General features: G+C 31.3%; 1 protein-coding gene across 1 annotated transcript; it reads right to left on the bottom strand.

Moving 5' to 3' along the window:
- Window positions 1–1522: 1522 nt before the first annotated feature.
- LOC143068842 (uncharacterized) lies at window positions 1523–24798 on the bottom strand. Its single transcript, XM_076243180.1, has 10 exons — window positions 24672–24798; window positions 17872–17919; window positions 17125–17240; window positions 10863–11044; window positions 10379–10406; window positions 9557–9695; window positions 8092–8109; window positions 7178–7237; window positions 5796–5873; window positions 1523–4465 (listed from the first exon to the last, which is right to left on the bottom strand). The coding sequence occupies exons 1-10, from the start codon at window positions 24706–24708 to the stop codon at window positions 4122–4124; spliced, it is 1050 nt and encodes a 349-aa protein (XP_076099295.1). The 5' UTR covers window positions 24709–24798; the 3' UTR covers window positions 1523–4121.
- Window positions 24799–26129: the final 1331 nt, after the last annotated feature.

The following is a 26129-nucleotide window of genomic DNA, read 5'->3' as shown; positions in this document are numbered from 1 at the left end:
AATTTTTGGATCCTCAGTGCTCTTCAACTTTGTACTTGTTTGGCTTTATAACTATTTTGAGCGTCAATGATAATTTTTATGTACACGAAACGCGCGTCTGGCGTATAAAATTATAATCCTGTTACCTCTGATAACTATTTACACCACACGATCGATGCCAATGCTTGTGGAAGTTTCTTCCCCGAGAGTATCACCAGCCCAGTAGTCAGCACTTCGGTGTTGACATGAATATCAATTATATTTTCTTTTTTTTTTTTTTTTATTATAAATTTCCTGTTTACAAAACATTGCATTTTTCGAAAAACTAAGGATTTTCTTATCCCAGGTATGGATTACCTTAGACGTATTTGACACAATATTTTGGAATTTTTGGTCCTCAATTCTCTTCAACTTTGTACTTGTTTGGCTTTATAACTATTTTGATATGAACGTCACTAATGAGTCTTATGTAGACGAAACGGGCGTCTGGCGTATAAAATTATAATCCTGGTACCTTTGATAACTATTAGAGGGTTGATAGTTAAAAACAGAAGGTATTCTAGTAAGTACTATTTGTGCGCCTTCAGCTTGTTATTGTACTGATACGAAACAGATGGTCTTCTTAAAGAAAAAGAAAAGCATCTTATAATGTTCTTTATATTCACTATGTAACTATATGACCTATATTTCAGTAAAATCCTACATCTCATATATCCTTGAAATTAAGGAGAGGACCGAAACTAGATGGTCGACTTTATATGTGGACATTGTCTTTGAAATTGATTTAGATAGACGACTTCAAACTAGAATCTATTACAACGTGAGGATTTCAACTTCCCATTTCGTAACATTGAAATACCTTCTGCTTTCATCCTACAGAGTTTACATATCTCATGTTCACATCATATGGACATCATTAACAAGGATGCGCTTCATGCACAAAAATTGCTCCATCAGAGGTAGGTGAAAGAAATCCTATATCGACACTTAAAAAGTTTAACTGTCCACACTACGAGTTGGTTGACAGATTCGATGGGTCTCAACTAACTAGTGATATGTTTAAGCGGTCTTAGATCTTAAATAAGCAGAATAGTTATCTGAATCTTTAAATTACGGATTGTGTCATATTCTCGTGTGTGACATTTCGATTGATTGTAGATTCGCATTGTTGGTGATGGAAACACATTAAGCAGGAGACTCTTATCCTGTGGTCGAACTCAACTACTTTCTATTTTTTATTGGTAATTTTATGTTTGTTTCGTCAGCCAGATACTAACGCATTACTCATCTAAACTATAAAAGGTTAGACCTACACATCAACAAGACAAATGCGAATATTAGGTGTCCATTGATAAAAACGACAAACAACTGAGATACTTTTGTTCAAATCATCGCATTTTTAAAATAATTCCTCTTCTTTCCATCAGTTTAAAAAAGTCTCGCATATATATTCTAAACCCCTTTTATTTTGTTAATGAGAAAGATTGGATTGCTGTTCTCATTAATGTCAACCACATAGCTTCTTCTAACAATTATGCATGCGTATTTTAAAATGATTTATTAATAGTAAGCATAACAATTAAAAAATTACAAATTAAAAGAATTTCAGATACTTAATGTGCATTATTCATGTGTTTGTCGAGAATGTCTTTAAATACATTTGGTGAGGTTTGTTTATCTGAACATTCAATTCAAATGCAGAAATATTTTGACTGCTTTACTGATCATGATTTAAAAATGCTAAAAGTCTTAAGACTAAAGTTTCAATTCAAGCATCATAAACACTTAACATTATTGGTGATCAGATAAATAAAGGCACCAGAAGTTTATCGCTGTTCAAAGGCCTTAAATCAATTGAGAGAAAATAAAATCAAGGGACAAACATCAGATATGAGAAAACAGTTTGAACAACAGACACACTGATGTTAAAATGAGGTATATAAACTCATCATAGATTCCAAGATTAAATTTTGTATTTGCGCCAGACGTGCGTTTCGTCTACAAAAGATTCATCAGTGAAACTCTAATCCAAAAAAGTAAAAAAGATCAAATAAAGTACGAAGTTGATGAGCATTGAGGACCAAAAGCTAAGGTTATCTATTTCTGTAGTTGCAAAGCCTTAGTATTTCAAAAATTCAAAAGTGACAAGTCAGTAAAATATTGCTTTACGGACATATACAGAATTCAATTATTTCATATACAAAGTAAAGTTAAATTATTAGTTAAAGTATCTAAGAAACAAACCTAACCGCAACAACTTAACATTGACTACCAAGCCATGAAAATAAGGTAAAGATCAGATAAGCCCTGCTTGACGGATATGTGTACTTACAAAAGTTCCGGACATCAAATATAGTTCACATATTGCCTTTAGTATCTGAGGCATGGACTTGAGCACAAGAAATCACAATGCTTAGGGTTCTTTGATGCAGTCAAAGTCAAGTGAACCCAGTTGTTGCAATGAACCAGTATTTCAATTACAATAAGTTAAAAAATTCATGAAAAAATCTTTAAGTAGTCATTTAACCTCAGAAATGAGATCAAGGGCAATGAACATATGACAAATAGGAACATTGGAACATGAGGTACCGGTAGCTAACCAAATCTTCTGACTTCGGAAATAAACAGCTTGATGAAAATGGTTTTAATTCCATTATAACCACCGGGTTAGCATCCATTTTCGCGCGTTATGTGTCTTTTAGGGGAAGTAAAAACTGAAACAATAGTTTTAAGCTGTTGATTAGCTTCTTTTCTTTTTCTTTCTGACTTTGACAGATTTTAATAAATCTTGTAAAAATGCAATGAAATTATTACTTTCCGAAACAAAACGCATACGATGACAGGAGTATAGTTGTCGCATTAGCTGTCATACCGCATCTCCTCCTTTTTTATATGATACTTAAAACCTTCAGTGATCTTCACAATTTCGAAACCTGATTATTTTCAGGTTCACACATTTTAAATGATTTCAGGGAGTTGTAATGTCTTTGATATTTTTTTCAAATAATTGATTACTATTACAGTGTCATTGTACAAAAATAAAAATTCATGTCATATATTTTCATCTACAATGTATGATCAGTATTTCCTGCATGCAATAAAAATATGTTTGTACATTTTTGTCAATACCTTCGCTCAACTATACAGTTACACTTAATATGTCACAGAAAATAGCAATGATGCAAAATGTTTGAAAACCTATGTAAAAAGATAATGTTTGCTTCTTGGTAAGGATAAATCAAGAAAAGCTTTTCGTATGCAAGAAATTTATAGAGTATTATTCTCATCATATCATAGACAGAAGGCATAGAAATAGTTATAAATGCAACAAATTTTAAAAACAAAACAAAACAGCAAAAAATAAATTTAGATAAACACAATCAAAATAAGATAAAACCCACTATATACATCTAAAACCAAGTACTAGTCTACATCGATGTAAAGGGGTATTCTATATCGAATATAAATGTAACTAAATTATGGACGGATTTCATTACGTATATCCCAACTGTAATGACTACTTATATCACAACTGAAATGACAGACAATTTCCCCAAATGAAATTGTCTAGCACACCAACATTGAAATACAAATACAATATATATTTATAAATCTCAAATTGGAACATGAAAAAATTGTATATATTATGTTTGTCTCATAAAAACAATTAACGGTAACGAGACAATCTTTCAGTTGATTTGTTAACACGTTTTATAACTGTAATGGCATACTAAATAGACAGTTTCAATTGAACCTTTAAGCGACTTATTTAAAACCTGTGTGAATATGTCTACTTCCATTTATATCACAATTAAAATTATATAAAAACGAAAAGCTCATCTTTGTAAATTCATGACTTGTGCATTACAAATATATGCCCAAAATATCCACATAGACTTGTTTCTGTTATTGATTCATTATAAAATGGCACAAAGTTTCTTAAATTAGGTATACCTGCTGCCATCTGTTGGTTGAAAGACATACAAAAGACAAAAAAACGAAAATTCAATAAATGTGTGTCATCCTACATTCGATCTTAGTACATTTATGTAAAGGTTACTATGTTTAGCAATTGTAACATATATCTTATAAAAGAATACAAAATAAAATCCTTCAAATGTTTTGCAAAACGGGTGTGACATCTATCCTCCACACCCTCCACACCCTCCTCCGCATCCTCCTCCACATCCACCACCATCACCACACCCGCCCCCATCACCTCCATCACCAAAGTCTCCACCATCCCCATTATCTCCGGCTTCAAAATCCCCGACATCATTGTCATCATATCCGTAATATCCATTGTCGTGATCACAGGCATAGTAATTATTCTCTATGTTCATGTCACCTCCATGACTTCCAAAATTGCTCCAACTTCCCCAGTATCCACCATATGGATGCGGTCCCCAGCCCCAACCATATCCCCATCCATAGCCTGGACCGTATCCACCAAGACCATAGCCTAATGCACCTCCTAAAACCATTCCTAAAAATATAAAGTGAAATTAAAACTAGTTTAATCAAACGTGTTTCAATGATGCCTTTGTATTTGTTTTACAACACAGTAATGACACATTCGACGATTTAAATAGCAGTGTTAGTAAATGTATAATACTGCTCCTATAATTTATAACGAAAAAAATATTTAGGAAACCTTTTAACATCTTCCATGTTTGAATCGGAACTTTCGTCACAATTGTAATTACAATGAATGTGTATTATGTTATCAAAACGTTATTTATTGCTCAAAGAGAACAAATGGATTAGTTTTTCAACTTAGTAACGTCTTCTCCAAACATTTATATCAAAGTATAAAAAATATACTCTTTAAAAAGGCTGACCTGGCATGTTTAGTTGCTAAGGAATAAACACAAATTTCAGACATATATATCAAAACCAATCTGCATACAAAACATTGTTGACCAGCCATACATAGACGCCGAGGAACATAGCGCTACACCGATTAGTTTAAATACCAAATGATAATGTTTGATTTGAAATTTTTTTTAAAAGGTAAAAAAACCAGTTTTGTTTACACCACAAAGATATTTCTTTATTGCTATCAATTGATTGTTACATTTTCTTCTGCAAGACTAATTTTAAGCTTCTTTTACAGTATAAATAAAATTCACAATTAGATTGAAATAATACATGATATAACATCGATCTAATAGGTTTATATTATTAATCTAACTTATTCCTACTCTTTTGTGTAACACATTCTTTTTGTAGAAACAGTTTTTGTTTATGCAAGGTCCTTTTTGTTTTCTCTATATATAACGATATTTTCATACATCTATGACGTTCAAAGTCCATGGCAATGTCATTCCTGGTAAAATCATTATATTATAGCCCAAAAAGCAACAAATTCATTACTTATCTTTGATTGTATGTATTTAGTAAATGAGAGGTCTATACCCTAACCATTGACAGAAAAAAAATCCTAGGTATATAGAAACGATCATGTCAAATATCGATTCTAATGCAACATTGTTTGTAACGTTAATTTTTGATTAGATAACGTCACCAATTGTCATGGCATCAATTCGCAATACATGCTATGAAAAGTACGTGCAAGCGCAGACGACGTATGACAGACTATATGTATGACTGACGTTGTTTTCTGTGGGTTTCATTAGAATGGAGATAACATTATTTTATTTTAGTCGCCAGTAAGCTTAATTTGCGACCATCAAATCAAAAATTGATGCCGTCGGAGCTTATAATACAATATAGTTATCTCCTAATTCTTAATAAATATCGTTAAAGCATAACAAACGATTATTTCATCAAAACTAATTCCTGCTTCAACTTACCAGTTGCAAAGTCATTATTGTCACGATGTCCTCCTCCACCATTCTGTACTACAACAGATGTGTGACCACCTCCTTGACCTTATTTGGTAATACATGAAGAAATGAATAAATTCATTATTCTTATTAAATTTATGTTTGATGTCACAAGTCTTCTGATTGGCTAAAAAAATCTATCAGCTCTTAGGCCGTAATTGGTATTATATCAATATATAAATGAAATCATTATTATTATATAATTCAATTTTAGTTGTGACAAGTCTTCTGATTGGCCGAAAGTTTATTTCTCTATCAGTTCATAGACATAATTTTGTCATGTGACATTCAGACCATCAACGTTGTTCATGATTTACTCCATAAAATTGAATTAAGAAATAATTTATACGGAATGATTAATGTTTTTTCTGTCTATTCGAAATAACCTAAAAGATGTGTAGCACACTTTTAAATAATCACTGTTCTTCCGTGTGCACCACATTTTTGGTGTTATTTCATCATATACAGAAAAAATAATATACTAGTAGTCTTTCCTTAAATAATATTATTTAAAAGTAATTTTAAATATGTTGTAATTAATATTTGAGGATCTTTTGATATATTGAAAATTTACCCATTTGTCAGAAAATGAACTTTTGGAACTGCCACTTCATAAGAATTTATCAATTGGATAATTTTTGACTGTCAGTTATATAAAATCATCTGGACTTTTAGTTACTCCATGGCCAGCAAATTGACACAAAGATACCTTTAAATACACGATAGGGTGGAAGATACCAAAGGGACAATCATAAACACACAAAAAAGTAAAATGACGAACAGATATTAAACAGTTTACAAAACACTACACGGAAAACTAAAGACGGAATAATACGAACCCACGCAAAAGACGGAATAACACGAACCCACGCAAAAGACGGAATAATACGAACCCACGCAAAAGACGGAATAATACGAACCCACGCAAAAGACGGTTAGATCATTTACTTATATATATCTGAATATCTAAATATTACTTGATGAAACAAAGAGAACAGGATTGTGGTTTCAGAATTGATTTCCGTGGTCACATTTATTCCATAACGGTCAACCAAATCATGATGACTTACACACACATTTTGGAAGGAGGATTTTGATAAATCATATAATTTCAATCTAGATGCACAGAAAAAATACTTTCAAGTATTTTTGTATCATATTTCTGATTAAGTTGGCCTGACAAACCTGTCTTACTTGACGAAAAGCTGAATTTCGACAAGGATCCCAGATCTCTGGTTATAAATAAGACCAAGAAGACTGTATCCAAAATATATTGTTTAAAGCATTCAATAGCTGAAAAGTTCCACATCAACAAATACATTGTTTATCTTTTGTTTGTATTTACTAACCATTCTGTCTTTGTCTTCCTTGCTGGTTAGGTGGATAACCATTATTTGTTGGTGGGTAAGCTAAAAAAAAAGAAGATATTATCATAAAAGAACATATTTTAATTTAATCTATAATCTTTATATATATTAATTACTTCTTTTGATTCCACTTGCAATTCAAGCATTGCCTAGAATGAAAATGTATACTCTTAGTTATGTGAATGATGATTTTAACACATATTTGTATTTTTATGAAAACTATCCGAGATGCAGACAAAATGTAAAATACTTTCCTAAAATAGTTATTTTCGACCTATAATAGTGTTTTACATAAGAATTTGAAAGTTATGATGGATATACTTAATCTTTAAGCAGCAAACATTGTGAGTAATATAAATCTAGGAATCAGCAGATAATACAAATGTTATTGTGAAAAAGTTCTTACGGCATGACTTAATCGATCCTTTTTAAAAAAAAAATATATATATTTTCTTATACACTGTTTCAGATGAACGATACTCGGTCCATAAATAAATATCAGCCAGGGAAAATTTTCACCACACAGTTGCCATTATTCTTGTTGCATTGTACAATTGACAATATACGATCTATTGTGTCTGTTTGTTTTGTTCGCGCATCGTTGTCAATATAGTGGAATTTGATGCGACTGACGTACAAGTGAGAGGTTTAGCGCTATAAAACCAGGTTCAATTCACCATTTTCAACATTTGAAGATACATGTACCAAGTCAGGAATATGAAAGTTGTTGTCCATTAGTTTGATGTGTTTTAACATTTGATTTTGCCATTTGATAAGGGACTTTCCGTTTTAAATTTTTCTCGGAATGCAGTATATTTGTGATTTTAATTTTTTCTTATAGTTTGAATATAATACAGTGACATTTTTTTTAAACTAACTAAAAATACCGGACTTACCAGCATTGTTGTTAGCAGCTGCAAAAGGAAAAATTGAATCAGATTGCAGTTTATACAAGTTGTACATATTTCATAGTTTATATTATGAAAGACCTAGCATGTTTTGTTCTGAAAATTAATGTACATGTATTTGGCTTTTGAACGTTAAATACAAATTAAATTGGACTTGAATACCTCATGAGCTATATAATCAAAACATGCCTATGATATAACAGGTTCATCAATCAAAGGATTTTTTCCCTAAGGGAGATTGATTCTTATTTCCATCTAAAATTTATAATGTACACTTTTACTCTTATCAAAACCAGAACTCGAATATCTTTTTTTGTGGTATATAATTAAATGAATAGTCTTGAAATAGGTAGATGTTAGACGTATTAGAAAACAAATGAAATCGACGAAAACCTTATTTTTTTTTATTTCTCAATGAACAATTAATTCATTTTCAAAAAAATGTGAAACATTGCTGTTAGATAAAGTTTCGTTTCACTATTGAGAATAATCCTAGGATCAACGACTTCACATTTTGTTTGCTTTAACTATATTCGTAGAGAAAAACACTCAAAACGAGGTTTGAAGAACACTGCTTTGAATACAAAATTTAATCCTGGTATCTATGATGAGTTTATTGATTAATTGTTACAGCTTTGGTCATGTTTAAACACCTTTAAACAAACAAAATTCTGAAACAATATCAAGATATATGATTTCTTGATCGACAAAATATTTGGTATGTTTGAGGACGGGTTTCTCAACAACAATCGGCTTTTCCATGGGAACCAACTCTGCTACTCTTGTCGACTTGTTGGTTTATTTATAGAGTGCTTAATTTATACAGAAACTTCTAATGGGGAATAACACATCTAGCATTATCCTTTAGCTTCACGTTCCGCTATATCAGATGTATATAGTTGATAAACTCTCTCTACAATAATTCAGAGTTTGGTGACTATGTTTAAACGCATATATTCTACCGAACTTAAAATGAATACAATTAATTATTCCTTCTATCGTGACTAACATCATTATTTTATTCACTATGATGGCCATAGATATGTTATACGTTATTGTCATATCCGCACTATCTTCTTAGTTGGGACACTAGCGAATATGTCATATCATCGATTTATTACTTTCAATGACTAACAAACACGTGTCAATAGTTTATCAGGATTTGCTGTAGCACCTGAACTTACTCGCCACGCCGTTTGGTTATTCTTTTTCAATCTTTTTTTTTACTGTTTTTGTCAATTTAGCTTGATCATCAAGTTGATTGTTTTTCTTTTAATTGTTATCTTTTTTCCTTTTTGTTCAAGTTAAACAGTTCATCAGTATATTTTTATATTCACTTGAACATGTTGAAGTTCAATATGAATAAGCTCTATGCACAATTTTACAAAACATAATGACATTGAAAAATTACTCTTTTGTGACCTTTTAAGATTTGTTTCTTCTTCACACTTACGATGCACAGCATTAGTATTGAATCCATATGGTGGTGGTTGACCATTTTGTTGTGGTTGACCATTCTGTTGTGGGTGACCATTCTGCTTTGCATGGTGAGAATGAGGCGGTCGTTCTGGTCTTGGAGGTGGTGGAGGTAGCTAAAATAAAATATACAATTTAATAAATAAAAATCCCGAGAAAAATTCAGTTGATAAAACAACTTCCATTGATAAAATTTAAATTTACTGTTTTGCATATTTATCAGACAGAAAGGAAAACAAAATTGTATTCTCTGACATGTGTCTCAATGTATATTAAATATACAATTGGTCAATCACTTGTTTTACAGAAACATAACAAAGATGATTCAAGTATTTAAACTATAGCTATATTTATAAATATGAAATTTTCATTTAATTTTACCTCAAGTATAGCTAAAGAGATATTAATTGTCGGAATGCGCAGTAAACTGATACCGTTAATGTTTTTCTACCACTGTGTCGATACCTCGGGGGGGGGGAACAAGTCACTGAAGGTGACACTAGTTCAATGGTTAGCACTGAGTACTGACATGAAAATACTAGTACACACATTGTTTTATTGAAATTTTCGAAATCATATAAAATCAAGGAATGTATCCCTCTCATAAAAAGCTCTGATTCCTTGTCCGGGTTTGGTTTGCTTTTTGTCCTTTTTTTGTTTGTAACAGCTCTTGTTTTAGGTTTTTGATTTTTCAAATATATATTACGGCTGTGATCGACATTGTAGATACACATATTACCGAACCACACATCTGGTCAGAAAAAAATATTTACTGTTAATATTATTGTCTTGTACTTACTGTTGGTTGTATAGCATCTAGCCAAGCCCTGTAAAAAATTAATATATAAAATAAAATATATAAAATAATGAAAAAAATTATCACATCTACACAAGCTTTATCATATGTCTTATGTCTATCTCTTGAATCACCTTACGTGACAAGTTAACACTACAACTATTGAAATTATGTTTCTTTATACAGCAAATGTGAATGAGTTGTTTAGAGTGAATTTTCAAAATTATATTGATATATGTAAATAAATATTAGTGTAAACATATTGTGCGATATCTTTGATATGGCCAAACAAAAACCAATTTCCTTTCCATTACATTTTACAAATGCTTTTCAAAGAGTTCATTTAAGACGAATAAGGAGCATATTTCGGGTTTTAATAAACAATTCTGGGCACATTTAATACTGATTTGAGTGTTCACATGGTTCTTGAATAAATGGACGTCCTCGGGTTTTCAGGACATACATATTGATCTGAAATTAAACTCACTTCATTTCCTCGTCTCCGCCATCAAACAATATCCAGCTCATGACAATATTTTGTTTGTTTGTTCCTTTCTTGAAAATATTAGGTATACCCATCATATGTGTTGCTAATATGCCTTTGGGAAGCTCTGGTCTGCCTGTTATATGAAGGCACATTGGTCCGACTGCCATATAATTTGCTACCATCTGAAATCGACAACTACCATTTTAGATAAAAAGTAATCAAAGAGGGTAGTAAATCGTTTTCATACCATTGAAATAGAAAAGAAACAGGAAAACAATATTCTGGCTAGCTTAATCTTGACAGGGAGATTTTATAAACAGTCAGGGGTCAATGAATAATTATATATATTTATGTATGTATAAAGATAAATTGAAAGAAATCATTTGGTCGACCGCTTTTTCAATATATGTGTTTTCGACAGTAAAACGAAGATTCTGTTTTAATTGTCGAATGCCTAATATAAACGTGAAGTTGAGGAATAAGGTATACCTTATAAGAATCTTAAGTTACATCAATAACTTTTTTTTATAATAAGTAAAACGTCACAGCACACCTTAGAGATGTGTATGTCATATCATAGATTTAAATGTGTTGTGGTTATATGGTAAAAGTATCTGTATGTGTGGGTTTATCTGGTAACATTTAAAACGAAAAGTCTTAATGATAAAAAGGAAAATATTCTCCTTTATAATTAGAGTTAAAGTTATGCCTTCCAAAAATAAGTTCATTCATACAGTCTACGGTGTTTATATATCTAAACTTGTACGATTCGCTCGTGTATGTAACAATGTTTTAGATTTTAACGAGAGAAATTTATGTATAACTGAAAAATTATTACACCAGGGTTTTCGATATCACAAACTAAATTTTATCATCGGTATAAGGACATCATTCGTAAATATAGCTCAATATGTAGACTTCTTATACGTTCAGGTATTTCACATCCAAACTTTTATGCAAGACTAGTATATATTTGTTTAGGGGCCAGCTGAAGGACGCCTCCGGGTGCGGGAATTTCTCGCTACATTGAAGACCTGTTGGTGACCCTCTGCTGTTGTTTTTTATTTGGTCGGGTTGTTGTCTCTTTGACACATTTCCCATTTCCATTCTCAATTTTATTTTATGCAAATATTCTTTATAAAGCACAAATGTGTCAGTATTCACCTCAAAAACTTTTTTTTTTTTTTTTTTAATAAAATAATGTCTTTATTGCACTTTTCTTTGCTGTTGTAACAAATTACTCGACCTACAGCAGTTGGCCGAGTATCCCTGTGAATTAGTCACTGGATAACCAGGGAATTTATTCAGTGAATTAATATATAAGATCATAGTTTGTTAGTTTTACAGTTCATGGTTATTACATACATTTTACAAACTATATTGTTTCATAATTACGGAAAGTGTACAGTTTTGTCCGGTTTTGTTTCTAAAGATTAAAACTTTATGATCGTTGACCTTTAACCTTATTGATGAAAACCGTTGAAGCTTGTTGATCAATTGTCCGGATTAATTTATATGTTTTATTGATACACACGAACAACTTAAACTTTGGTTAAAAATTACATGTGGTAAGTTTCGACGTTGTAGTTGGAAATTCATTTGATTAAGTGATAAAGTGTGTATAAAAGTATTTTGAGACAAAATTCTGTACATTTTCACAAAGCATGCTGTTTTGGTATATTACCACGTGCTCGGATATATTGTCAACTTTTGCTACACAAATTCTATACATAAAAAAAATATTGTATCTAGCTATTCATGATCATATGTATCTTTTTACATCATTTAAAAATTTGCTGTTTTTAGCATTAATATATATGTTAATTTCGTATGTGTTTAAAAATTCATTTCTGAAAACTGTATAAGCGTCTATGTCTTTTTGTTTATAATTTGATATATGAGTGCTTTTATGAATTGAATATAATAAGACAGTAAGGAAGAGATTTATATCATTATACATAGGATCATGTATTTTATAGCCCAGTACTAAAGTTTTAAAATTAAAAATATGTGACCCAATTTTGATTTTGCTTACAAGTACATATATTTTCTTCCAAAATTCATGAAAGAATTGACATTTGAGAAAAAAGTGTTCGTAATCTTCAGTCACATTACACAAGTCACACATACTTGTTTCTTGTATGTGCCATTGTAGTAATAATTGTTTACATGGTAGGATGAAATGGAGTAATTTCCATCTTAACATTTTATATTTGTTATTAATTAAATAGGTAAAAGTAAATTGAAGCACATTATTTATTGGAGTGATTGATTCTAGATTGAAGATGTTTTTCCATTTGGAGAACCCTAGTGGTCTCTCCTCATTTTTGTTATTTAAATAGTTATATATATCTTTGGATGACATGTTTTCAATTAGTTCTGTTTTTTTGTTAACAATCAAGGACAAGTTTAATTTTGTTTTTACAGAAGTTTTCAAAGATTTGTCAGATTTTAATGTACTAACCCATTCTTTTGGAATACAATTTTTCAATTTTAAAAGTTCTGAGATCCAATTGGTTTTTGAGGTTAGTTTCTCCAATATAAGTTTTTGTGATATGTGCCCTTTTTGGTCAATTATATCATTAATGAAAATAATACCATCTTTTATCCAATTTGGGTAAACTAAACATTTTCCTTTAAATTTTATATTTTTATTACCCCACAACATTTGCTGCCTAATATTTCTAAAATTTATGATAGGTGTATTACTTGTTGGTGTATTATATGCTTCATACCAGCTCTTTAATATGTTCAAGTAAAATGTGGGTAGAACATTACTTAAATTAGGTAATGATTTTATGTTGTCAGGCATCATATGAAATATAAGGTTGTTTTTACCAAATTTATTGAAATAATATGTTCGAATGACTTTCCAATTAGCAAATTCTTTTGCCGTTAATCGTTTAACCCATGAAATATTTAGTGCATTTAAGAAGCAATCAATGTCTGTCATTTTTAGACCTCCATTTGTGTAATCTTTGGTAAGTGTTGAACGTTTTACCTTTTCTTGTTTATTATTCCATATAAAATTATAAACAAGTTTTTTAAAATCTTTTATGTACATTTGGGGTATTGAAACAACCGAAGCCAAAAAAGTAAGATTAGGTAAAATAAGCGACTTAACAACTGTTATTCGTCCTATCATGGTTAAATTTCTTTTTTCCCAATCAAGTATTAATTTTTTTGTCTGTTTCATTGTTTTTTCAATATTTAATTTGTCACATTCACTTTTATCTAATCCAAAGTAAACACCTAGACTTTTAATTGGTTCTTTGCTCCAGTGTATATTTTCAATTTTTTCTTTACAATGTTTAAGTCTACCTAACCATATACCTTCTGTTTTAGATTTATTCAGTTTCAAACCAGAAAGTGTTCCAAATATTTCTATTAGGTTTAATGCTTGGTGTATTTCATTTTTTGAACTGAGAAAGAGTGTTGTGTCATCAGCCAATTGGGAAATTTTTAAACTGTGCGTTTTTTCATCAAGTTTAATTTGAAACCCTTTAATGTTTGAATCTTGTCTTACTCTACAGGCCAGGATTTCAACTGCCATAACAAAAATAAGAGAACTTAACGGACATCCTTGTTTTATACCACGGTGAAGACTGTAGGTTTCTGAAATCCAGCCGTTATTAGACAGGCATCCTTTAGTATCATTGTATAACGTTTTAACCCATTTTAAGAAGGAGTGTGGTATTCGAAATTTTAGTAGAGATTCATACATGAAGGGCCATTCTAAAGAATCAAAGGCTTTGGAAAAGTCTATGAACAATAAAACCCCATCTATATTAAATTTTTCAGAGTAGTCTATAATATCTTGAATCTGGCGAATGTTAAAACCTATGTACCGATTTTTTATATATCCATTCTGATCGCTATGAATAATTTTGGACAACACCATCTTTAATCTTTGCGCTAAGGCATAGGCCATAAGCTTAGTGTCTACATTTAATAAAGTGATTGGCCTGTAGTTATCTAATGATAATGGATCATTTTTTTTATATAATAAGGAGATAACACCTTTTTTTTGGAGAGTTGTCATTTCTTCTTTTTCATAACATGTATTAAATACCTTCACTGCAGATTCTTTTAGGTATGACCAAAATGTTCGATAAAATTCTACACTGAGACCATCTAGTCCAGGGGATTTATTTAGTTTCATGTTAAATATAGCATTTGTACATTCTTCTAATGTTAGGTTGCCCCCCAATAGTTCACTGTCACTATTGGATAGTGAGTGATCTATCTTTGTTTGACTTATATAATTTTTTATTTCTGAAGGGTCCGGTTTAGTACTTTTATACAAATTTTGGTAGTAATTTTTCCCTAGAATAAGAATATCCGACGCGTCTGTCACAATATTACCATGGTCATTTCTAAGGGCGGAAATGGTTTTCTTGGTTTGTCTTGATTTTTCAAGACCCAAAAAATATTTTGTGTTTTTTTCGCCTTCCTCTGCCCATCTGACTCGGGATCTAATTTGTGCACCTCTAGTTATTTTTACATATAAATTTTGTAAATTGTTTTCTACATTATTTATTTCTTTTTTAAGATGTTGAGAATTACTTGATTTTTCATTTAAGAGTTTTAACTTATTTTCTAAATGTTTAATTTCATTTTTACTTTCAGCAGCCTTTTGTTTGCAGTATGCAATGGTTACCTCCTTTACTTCAGTTTTGAAAATGTCCCAAGTAACTCGAGGATCATTATTTTTGGTGAGTATTTTTTCTTGATGAGTATCAATTAGTTTAATTATTATTTCTTTGTATTTTGTATCATTCAGTATGCTGTTATTTATCTTAAAGAATCCTTTGCCTTTATTTTGAGCTTTAAGTCTTATTTGTACAGAGATTGCTTGATGATCTGTATGTGATATTAGTGCAGGTCTTATGTCTGCTGATATTATGTGAGGTCTTATATCTGGGCTTATTAGAAAGAAATCAATTCTGCTTGCAACACTTCTATTGTTTTTTCTTCTCCATGTAAATTGACTGCTGTTTTGATTTAGTTCTCTCCAAATATCAATAAGTTTATATTTTTTTATAAGTTGCTTTAAACTGTTAACAGGTTTATTTTGATTATTAGGGCTAATACTTTTTCTATCAAATGAAGTTAAACTTTCATTCATATCACCCCCCAATATTAATATTCCTAAGCGGTTATTGTTAATGATATTGTTTACTTTTTTGAAAAAAGAGTTTCTATTTCGACGAATGTTCGGAGCATATACATTCAATAGCGTAAAAATATTACCATCAAGTTCTATGTTAATGAGTATTATTCTTCCATCAAAAACTAACAAAACCGTTGAATAGACTTATAAAGAAGGGATATAGTTACGATACTGTTGTCAGGTCATTAAAGATTGCATATTTTGGCGTTAATATTGATTCACTTATAGGGTCTCTGCATCGAAACTAAACACATTTTATTCAAAAACCAGGGAAGGATTGTGCCTGATGTTCATATGATGAAATCATAATCTTTCAGTCAGTTTAATTGAAGTCTGGAGCTGGCATGTCAGTTAACTGCTAGTAGTCTGTTGTTATTTATGTATTATTGTCATTTTGTTTATTTTCTTTGGTTACATCTTCTGAAATCAGACTCGGACTTCTCTTGAACTGAATTTTAATGTGCGTATTGTTATGCGTTTACTTTTCTACATTGGCTAAAGGTATAGGGGGAGGGTTGAGATCTCACAAACATGTTTAACCTCGCCGCATTTTTGCGCCTGTCCCAAGTCAGGAGCCTCTGGCCTTTGTTAGTCTTGTATTATTTTAATATTAGTTTCTTGTGTACAATTTGGAAATTAGTATAGCGTTCATTATCACTGAACTAGTATATATTTGTTTAGGGGCTAGCTGAAGGACGCCTCCGGGTGCGGGAATTTCTCGCTACATTGAAGACCTGTTGGTGACCGTCTGCTGTTGTGGTTTTTTCTATGGTCGGGTTGTTGTCTCTCTGGCACATTCCCCATTTCCATTCTCAATTTTATTAAGGATTTTCTACCTCAGGAATAATTAGCTTAGCTGCATTTGGCAAAAACGTTCGGAATTTTGGTTCCTCAAAGCTCTTTAACTTCGTACTTTCGTTGGCCCTGTAGAGTCTTTTTATTAGAGGTTCATGCAAATATGAGTCTCTTGTAGATAAAACGCGAGTCTGGCGAATAAAAATATTAGCCAAATATCCTTAATGATTTTTTCACAATCAAATGACGATATTAAAATTTTAATTTATAACAAAAAAAGTTGTAAAAAGTCACCTTCAGTTTGACACCACCCATGTGCTGGTAGCTACTGTGGTTGAAGAACCATATTAGACTGCTGTCTTGATACAGTACAAAATATCGAGACTGCCAGCCTTTGATAAAGAATCCCTCTGTGAACAAATTTATGTATATTGATATTTATTATAAACCTTCATATTAGAAATAAACTACAGACAAAGGTGTATTTATGTTATGTTAAAGGGAAAAAACAAATATACCGAAATCCAAAGAAAATTCAAAACGGAAATTCTTTATCAAATAGCAAAATCAAAAGCTCAAACACATCAAACGAATGGAAAACAGCATTCATATTCCTGACTTCGTAGACATTATCTTAATTATCCAGAAAATAGTAAATATTATTATCTACAATTGCAAGAAGATACAATATTTTTAAATGATAATGTTAGAACGGGATATTCTAAAAAAAATAGGTTTTGTTATAGTTTTTTTTTTTCAATTTACTACGTGATGTGCCATTAATAAGATATCTTAACCACATATAAATGGAAAGTCGCAACTAACAAAGATTTTTTTTCGTTGAAATAGTAATAGCGAGTTTGATAAGATTGTCGCGTCAAAAAGAGTGGCTTCAGTGCACTATTTGCTGTTATATCTATTACTATCAGCTATGAAATTAATATCCTTAACCTGTCAAAAATTGCTATAATCTTTCGTGATACTATTATCCTTATTTTTGTCAAAGTTTTGTCATTTATGTTGACTATTTTTCATACGTACTTTCATGAATCTTCAGATAGCCTGTCTTTACTACAGGTGCAGTTGGTCCTACAAAAAATGCAAAGTTTAATGTACATTTCAAAAAGGAAATGTTTTCTTAACATATTAGACATATTTTTTGTTCAATTATTACGTCATTAAATGTCATTTAAAAATATAAACTAACCTGTTCATTACAATGCATCGTTTTAACTTTTCCTAAAACAGTTTTTTGCAACAAAAAAGGTCATCCGTGCTAGACTTTTATTATGTTCGTTTATCATCCTCAACATTAGAAATTTAGGCTAAACCCATAGTACTTGATGAATAATAACTATGATTCATTTAGCAATGAAAATACCTTTAAAAAAATGTGATTTATACAAAAAGTAAGACAAAACCAAGGAGTTAACAAAGAATCATAAAACAAAAAGACGTTTACATCAACAGTTACAAATAATAAATAAGAAACAACACGAACTCCAGTAATAAACGGGAGTGGAATCATGTGCTCCGGAAGAGTAAGCATTTCCTACACCGTATACGGCACCCGTCGTGTTGTTTCTTTGTTCAGTTCGGTAAGGATGGAAGGTTATTATGACTGAGGGAAGATATGATTTCTGTCACACTTTTGTCATAATGGCCAATCAGCTCATGATGGCGACCGTTTCTTGAGTGATGACCTTAATTTGAGTAATTCATAGCCCTGTCTTAGCAACTTTTGAGAAAGCAGTATTCCTCGTTCAACAAAATCAACGTTCTTTGAGCTAGCTCTAGAGTAACGTATCAATTGAGACACATATACTCCATATACTGGTGCCGCTGGGATGTTGCTACACAGAAATGGAAAGTTGACTATATAAAATCATAAAAATACTGAAGTGTCCCTAATCAAATGACAAAAGCTGAAATACAACAAGAAGTAAGAGTATTCTGTCAAATCATTCCACAACTGTCGATAAGAATTCTAAGCATGATTGACATCTTAATTTCAAAATGTCCTAAAACTGAGTATTGCGCAATTTCCTTGTAAAAATATTTTCTTCAAGACACTAAGTAGAAAGAAACGGTTAACCTTCAGGAAAAACTGTCGTGCTTATATCTTTTGTTTCTATACATTTTCTCTATTACAATTTCTCAAGGTTGATCTCATACCAGCATATACGACAAAGGGGAGGACTTATATTTTTCACTGTCTTTTCCTTGAAATTATTTTCAATTGAGGTTATATTTTTGAGCGGAATGGTAACTGCAGCAACATTTAGATTACCATTATTTAAGGCTAGAAATGGCTAGTTTTATGTAAAGCATGAATCTATTGAAAACGTGTGATTCCAGGTACAAATATGGGCTTATCTTGCAAAACCAGGCTACCCAATAGCCATTTCTCCTTTATATGCGTAAAGCTACGGATACCTTTTTAATAAAATTTACTGTTCTGACATTTTGGAAATCATTTGAAATGAAGAAATGCTTATCTTTCTTTTATAGCTCTGCTTCTTTGTCCGGTTGGCTTTTTGTATTTTTGGTTCTATTTGATTTCATTTGTTCTTCATTGTTTGTTCAAGGTAATGGATTATACTCTATTTTGGCCTCGAACAGCACTGTGTAAATTAAGGGTTGAAATGCATCAGGTGCAATAAATTTTGTGCAGTTAATCTTATTTTTAAAATTATTTTCTCATTTGTTTTTCTTGTCCGTGGTATGTATAAAATCATGAATCTTATTATTTCAGATTATTATTCCACATGTTTTTCTTGTCCGTGTTATGCATGAACTCCTTAATTGTCACTGAACTTACAGGTATAAACAGTCATGCAATCAATGTAGTATTACTATGGCTTATGATAAAATCTACCGAAAGGGGAATAATTCCTACACAAAGATATAGAAGAACACGTTTACACTGTCGATGAATTAAATTTCCCTCCGTTTGGACTTGTCAATTAAACCAAGTTTAAATGTTGCGCCTACGAAAGTAAGATGCAATATGTTTTTCTGATAAGTGCGTCTGTCAATCCGTTCGTTCGTCTGTTTGTCCGTCGTTGTATCAAGTACAAACGTATTACACGAATTCATTATTAATAATGTGATTTTTTTTTGCAATGACGCTCTCTTTCCCTTTAAACGGACATGTTATATTTATTAATATTTTGATATGAGCGTCCCTGATGAGTCTTATGTAGACGAAACGCGCGTCTGGCGTACTAAATTATAATCCTGGTACCTTTGATTACTATTTACACCACTTGATCGATGCCACTGCTGGTTCCACTTTCCGAGGGTATCACCAGCCAAGTAGTCAACACCGAAATGAATATCAATAATGTGGTCATTTTTTTTTAAAATAAATTTCCTTTCTACAAAACTATGAAATTTTCGAAAAACTAAGGATTTTCTTATCCCAGGCATAGCTTACCTTAGCTGCATTTGGCACAACTTTTTGGAATTTTGGATCCTCAATGCTCTTCAACTTTGTACTTGTTTGGCTTTATCAATATTTTGATATGAGCGTCACTGATGAGTCTTATGTAGACGAAACGCGCGTACTAAATTATAATCCTGGTACCTTTGATAACTAATTATATGGTGAAATCAGTACCTTCTTATAGAGGTTATAGTTTTCGGGAAAGGTATTACAGAAAGATGTGTTCACTCCAAATTTAAACTTAATACACGTGTTTATTATGATGTTAACTACTCAAAATTATATTGAAAATTCAGAGTTTTACCCCAATTTTACGATTAGCTGAATAAAAATTTTGGAATTTTGTATCCTCAATGCTCTTCAACTTTGTACTTGTTTGGCTTTATTAATATTTTGATATGAGCGTCATTGATGAGTCTTTTGTAGACGAAACGCGCGTACTAAATTATAATCCTGGTACCTTTGATAACTAATTATATGGTGAAATCAGTACCTTCTCATACAGGTTATAGTTTTCGGGAAAGGTATTACAGAAAAATGTGTACACTCCAAATTTAAACTTAGTACAAGTGTTTATTATGATGTGAACTACTCAAAATTATATTGAAAATTCAGAGTTTTATCCCAATTTTACGATAAGCTGAATAAAAAAATATATAGAGAGAGCTGATCGTGGTGTTCTACGGCCACACATTCTTGTTTCTCTTCGTTTATATGCTCAAATGGATGTGCGTGTTCTGCATATTGATAAACCTCTTTTGCATCTTATGTAAAATTGAGAATGGAAATGGGGAATGTGTCAAAGAGACAACAACCCGACCAAATAACAAAACAACAGCAGAGGGTCACCAACAGGTCTTCAATGTAGCGAGAAATTCCCGCACCCGGAGGCGTCCTTAGATGTAGCAGTATGTTTCCTAATGGTTATAGTAAAAGCCTCTGAAAATAGTTCTAAATGTGCATTCTTCTGGCATCTTTTGTTGCTCATCAACGTAAAAGAGAAAAAATTAACTTCTGATCACCAAAAAATATTGCACCTCTTTGTATGTCAATGCATCTGTCCGAAACTATACCGCTGATGTCATTAATTGTCGTGTCACTGTGTGTTTGTACGAAGGCTGTTACCTATAGTTGTTAGATGACGGTATGTTGATCTCTAATCTCTTTTACGTTGTTGTACTGTTGGGTTGATGTTCCGAAGAATTACTCTATGAATGCATTTTATTCTATCACACTGTAGCCTTATAGGACAACATTAAATGCTGTTCATGACCAAATGCAGCAATGTTTCGCATTGAGTATTAAACGACAATGAATTATGCATCTGGGTTTGAAATAAAGTAAGTATTAAAGCAGCATATAAATACGGTGTTTTTACTGAAGTATCTTCTCCCTCTTGTTCAAGCTTGTCGGAGACTTTCAAATCATCACATCGGGCTAAACAATTTATTACCAACGATGCATTGAATTCACGCTGTTGGTATGGGTTAGCTAGAAAGTACATGACGTTCCTCCAATCAATAAGACATATCTGATAAATATAATGGTATATTATTCCAATGGGAATACCAATCAAATAACATAACTCTCTGACAGTCGGATATCAATGTCATACAATTCGTTGACAATTCTAAGGACACTTTGCGCAAATAAACTCATCATAGATACCAGGATTAAATTTTGTATTTACGCCAGACGCGCGTTTCGTCTACAAAAAAAAACTCATCAGTTACGCTCGAATCTAAAAAGTTAAAAAGGCCAAATATGTACGTAGTTGAAGAGCATTGAGGACTACACAGTTGAAATGGAATGATGATAATCAAGTAGAGTTACGCTGCTTCTTTAAGCTCAATGCCTAATTTGGACGATACTTTGTGTTTATCAAAGCTACTAACTAAATGAGAACATTAATCAAAGTATCAATTCCCGCTTGTTGTGCCCTAACTGATTGTCTAAACTTCCACTCTTCCGATAATACCTTGCAGAACCTTCCTGCTGAATTAAAATATTTAATAGTTTTAAGATTTTGTCGATCTTGAACAAATTTTATTTTTGATCAGCATGTTTTGAAGATTAATTTCTTGTCTGAACTCTAGCTATCGGTATTTCTTTTACAGTGCATTGGTTAAGACATCTTGCAGGGGCCTTTTTTTCGTCGTATGTTTTTTAAACATTTCTTCACATGCGCTTTATTTTCCACAACACAGGAAAATAAGAATTAGAAGGGGGGCGAAATATAAATATACTACTACTATTGTAGCATCGTATAAATTAAGAGAGCAAGAATAATTTAAAGGAAAAGAAAAAGATTCGTTGTTCTTTAGTACCATTTTGATACTTTTGTTTGTATTATAAACCATTTAGTTGGAATACAATAGTGGGATTCAAGCACATAGTCGTCTCTTAAAAGTTATAATAGTTTGAAGTTACCACTTGTAGTTTTTCTAGCACAGTCCACTTGTTTTAAAAATAAACATATTTTAAGAAAGAGGATGCAATGTAGATGCTATAAACAGAAATTCTTAAAAGGTTGTCAAGTATTCATTTGTTGTCCCATCATTATCTTCAGTTGGGACGATATAAACACAACATTTATATAAGGCCAACATTTAAAAGGCTTCGAAATGACAATGTAAAACAATTCAAACGAGAATACTAATGGCCTGATTTATGTATTTATTAGTCTGTTTTGTGTAGATCAAACACTTCTGTTTATAATAAGACAAAGGTTCTTTTGGAAGTTGAAACACTCCTGTTTCCTCTAAAATATAATTTCTGTCTGCACGTCTTTTTCTTAAGCAGGACTAAAAAAAATAGAGAAAAAAACGTTTGCAAATACTTGGTTCTGTATGTAGTCCTATAATATATGAACTCGTAAGCACTTTTTTCTATTTCTGTTTACTTCTGACGTTTCCTTTTCACTTATTTCTCTATTTATTATTTTGTATTTCTATTTTTATATCAAAATGCCACATTTTGTTTATAAAAATGAAAATATCAGCATAAAACTTTTATAAATAACGAAAATATAACTTTTAATGTTTAAGTTAAAGAGACAACTTCTATATAATGTTCGTGGCTTTTTGTACTTAAAATGCCACATTTTGTTTATAAAAATGAAAATATCAGCATAAAACTTTTATAAATAACGAAAATATAACTTTTAATGTTTAAGTTAAAGAGACAACTTCTATATAATGTTCGTGGCTTTTTATACTTAACTTTAAAATGTGTCTTTTGATTTTCAAACTTTAATATTAAAAAAATGTCAAGCTGTCTTCATGTTTAAATTTACGAACAGTATATCATATGATCATCTACATTTATATAATATTCTCTCAGGTCAACGAGTCTTCGTGTACTAAGAGAAGACCGAATTTGGTTTTTAAAAAGAACATTTAAATGCTCTTGTCTTATGATCTGGAAATATTTGCCAAATTGGTATATTTAGATTTTTAAAGATCATGTGTTCAAACAATTTAAATTCAAACTTTACAGAATGGGTTTATTCAACCTATGCCAACATTTTGAAATTTAGGTATGAAATTGTATGAAAAAATGTTGGCATAGGTGGAAACTTCGTGCTTTATTTGGCTTTTTTTAATTTTATTTTTTTAACTTTTTTGCATTCGAGCGTCACTGATGAGTCTTTTGTAGACGAAACGCGTGTCTGGCCTATATACAAAATTAGGTTCTGGTATCTATGATGAGTTTATTGTTACAGATTAAGTGTTATAAAAACATAAATTGATTAGGGTCTTATCAATTTACAACCAGTTTAAACCTAGCATTAAAGTTTACCCAATATACAATTTCTTTTACAAGTACTAGTGAAAATGTAGGTAATTTTGTGTGTTGATGATCTCTATTTCATATAAGAATTAGTTTTATCCTTTATTATATGTCTCTGGTGACACGAAGGAAAACGTGATATATATGAGCTTATTCGAAATTATGTACCTGTTGACTTAAATAATTTCATGAAAATTGTCTTATTATTTTTTTTTTTCCATTGACAAAACAATGGATTTACTGCCAGTTAATCTTATTGACGATTTTTGATGGTAGTACCCGACGTTTTATTAAATATTACGAATGGTTAAATCATGAGAGAATTTTTCTTTAATTTGGTAATAAAATAATTGATATACGTGACAAGAAGTAATTTGTTGCTTATTTACGATTTAAAATAGTTCATCTCTCGCTCGTATCCGTAATCATTCATGTGGAGAAATTCAAATATGATATAAGACAATATAAGAAATCATACTGATAATTTAACGTACTATACCTATGATATTGATTAAGATCTGAATACCTCAGTCTATAGGTGTTCAGATCCCAAACCAAGATAGGTGATCAAAATAGTTTATTTACAAAATGTACGACTTACTTTTAATTCGAATCGCTTGTGGCCCACAACAAGCCATTTTCCATCCAGGATATCGGTATTTACGAAATATCCATACGTCAAACCAAGCGAAAAGAGTTGGCAATGTAAACAACTTTAACCGGAAATAAAATGTCCCGACTGGTTCCCATTCAATATTACATAATAAAAGACAGGTAGATTAGTCATGTTATTCATTATGTAGAAAACTGATACAGGGTGAATTTCGTGCCAATTTATGGCTGTTAAGGACTTGATATCCTCATTAAACTTCACAAAATATACTTTTTATTAGGGAACAAATTTCATCCATACAATCGTAGATATAGCGTAACCTCATGGATGCATAATGAAATTTCACTGTGACGATATTTCGATATTTTATTTTTTTTAGTCTGTTGAAAATATTCACACTCTTAATTGCTAAACAAATTTTACATTTAATAAAAAATTATTAAAAAATCCAGTAAACGGGATGGACGCAAAGTACCTGTGTTTTACGGGGGCGAAGATCTAGTTTTTTTCCGAGAAGTTTTCCATCTCCTTCATCAGCATCATCATTCATATTTCACAGAATTGTCAATAGCTTGATGAGGAGTTAGTTGACTGAACTAATTATATTTGAATTTCGTTCTAATTGACCAACTGGTTAGTCCTAAGAAGAGAATTAGTCTTCAGTGAAACATTTTATAATTTTAAAAGTGCCAATATAGTGACAAATTCAATGAGGAACAATACAAAGGCACTAGACACTATCCCATACAACACGAATCCATATTTAAGATATACAAATACAAATAATTACATTAGATGTATGTTTCATTATAATACGTTATTCTGATTGGCTAACTGCATAAATTATCACATGTTATTCCGTAAGCAATTGCATTACAGAATAAAACTTGTCATTCATGATTACACGAGGTCCGACGATAAAGTTCACAGGTGAATTAAATAAAAACTTGATAAAATTCGTGTTCTCATGATCCTAGCTAAAAAATGTAATTATAAGTATTGAATGCTTCTTTTTGTAACTTCATAGGGTTGTAAAAGCGTTGACCGTGCGCACATTTTTAGAATGAAGCGCTTCCACGCTTCATACAAAATGTACTTCGGTCAACGCTTTCACACCCCAATGAAGTTACAAAAAGAATCATTCAAGTCTTAAATGTTAGCTTCAAGGCAGCTCTCCAAGAGGGTAGGTAATGTCCTCTGCCGTCAAGCGTCAAACGGCCATTTTCGGCTACCGTCATTCGTCAAATTATGCTTATAGTGATTCGTCAGAGGTCTCAAAGATAAGATAAGATAAGATAAGAATTTTATTAATCTAATCAAGAACCCATTAAGGGCATCATTTTACAGCAATATTATGCACTATATGATTGAAAAAAAAATAATATCGTACTGTTGGAAAAGGTGGTTGCGTCTGAAAACATAACCCGTCATATTCTGTGTGTGCCT

The sequence above is a fragment of the Mytilus galloprovincialis genome, chromosome 3, assembly GCF_965363235.1.
Source record: "Mytilus galloprovincialis chromosome 3, xbMytGall1.hap1.1, whole genome shotgun sequence".
NCBI lineage: Eukaryota > Metazoa > Mollusca > Bivalvia > Mytilida > Mytilidae > Mytilus > Mytilus galloprovincialis.
Note: the sequence above shows the minus strand (reverse complement) of the source record. Positions and strands in the feature narration are given on the sequence as shown.

What these genes read in the sequence shown, in the direction of transcription:
- LOC143068842 (XM_076243180.1), bottom strand. Translation starts at nt 24,708, where the DNA reads ATGGCTTGTTGTGGGCCACAAGCGATTCGAATTAAAA. An exon ending in ACAAGCGATTCGAATTAAAA is followed by an intron (nt 17,920 to 24,671) that starts GTAAGTCGTACA and finishes CATTTTTTGTAG; the next exon opens with GACCAACTGCACCTGTAGTA. An exon ending in TGGGTGGTGTCAAACTGAAG is followed by an intron (nt 11,045 to 17,124) that starts GTGACTTTTTAC and finishes TGTCGATTTCAG; the next exon opens with ATGGTAGCAAATTATATGGC.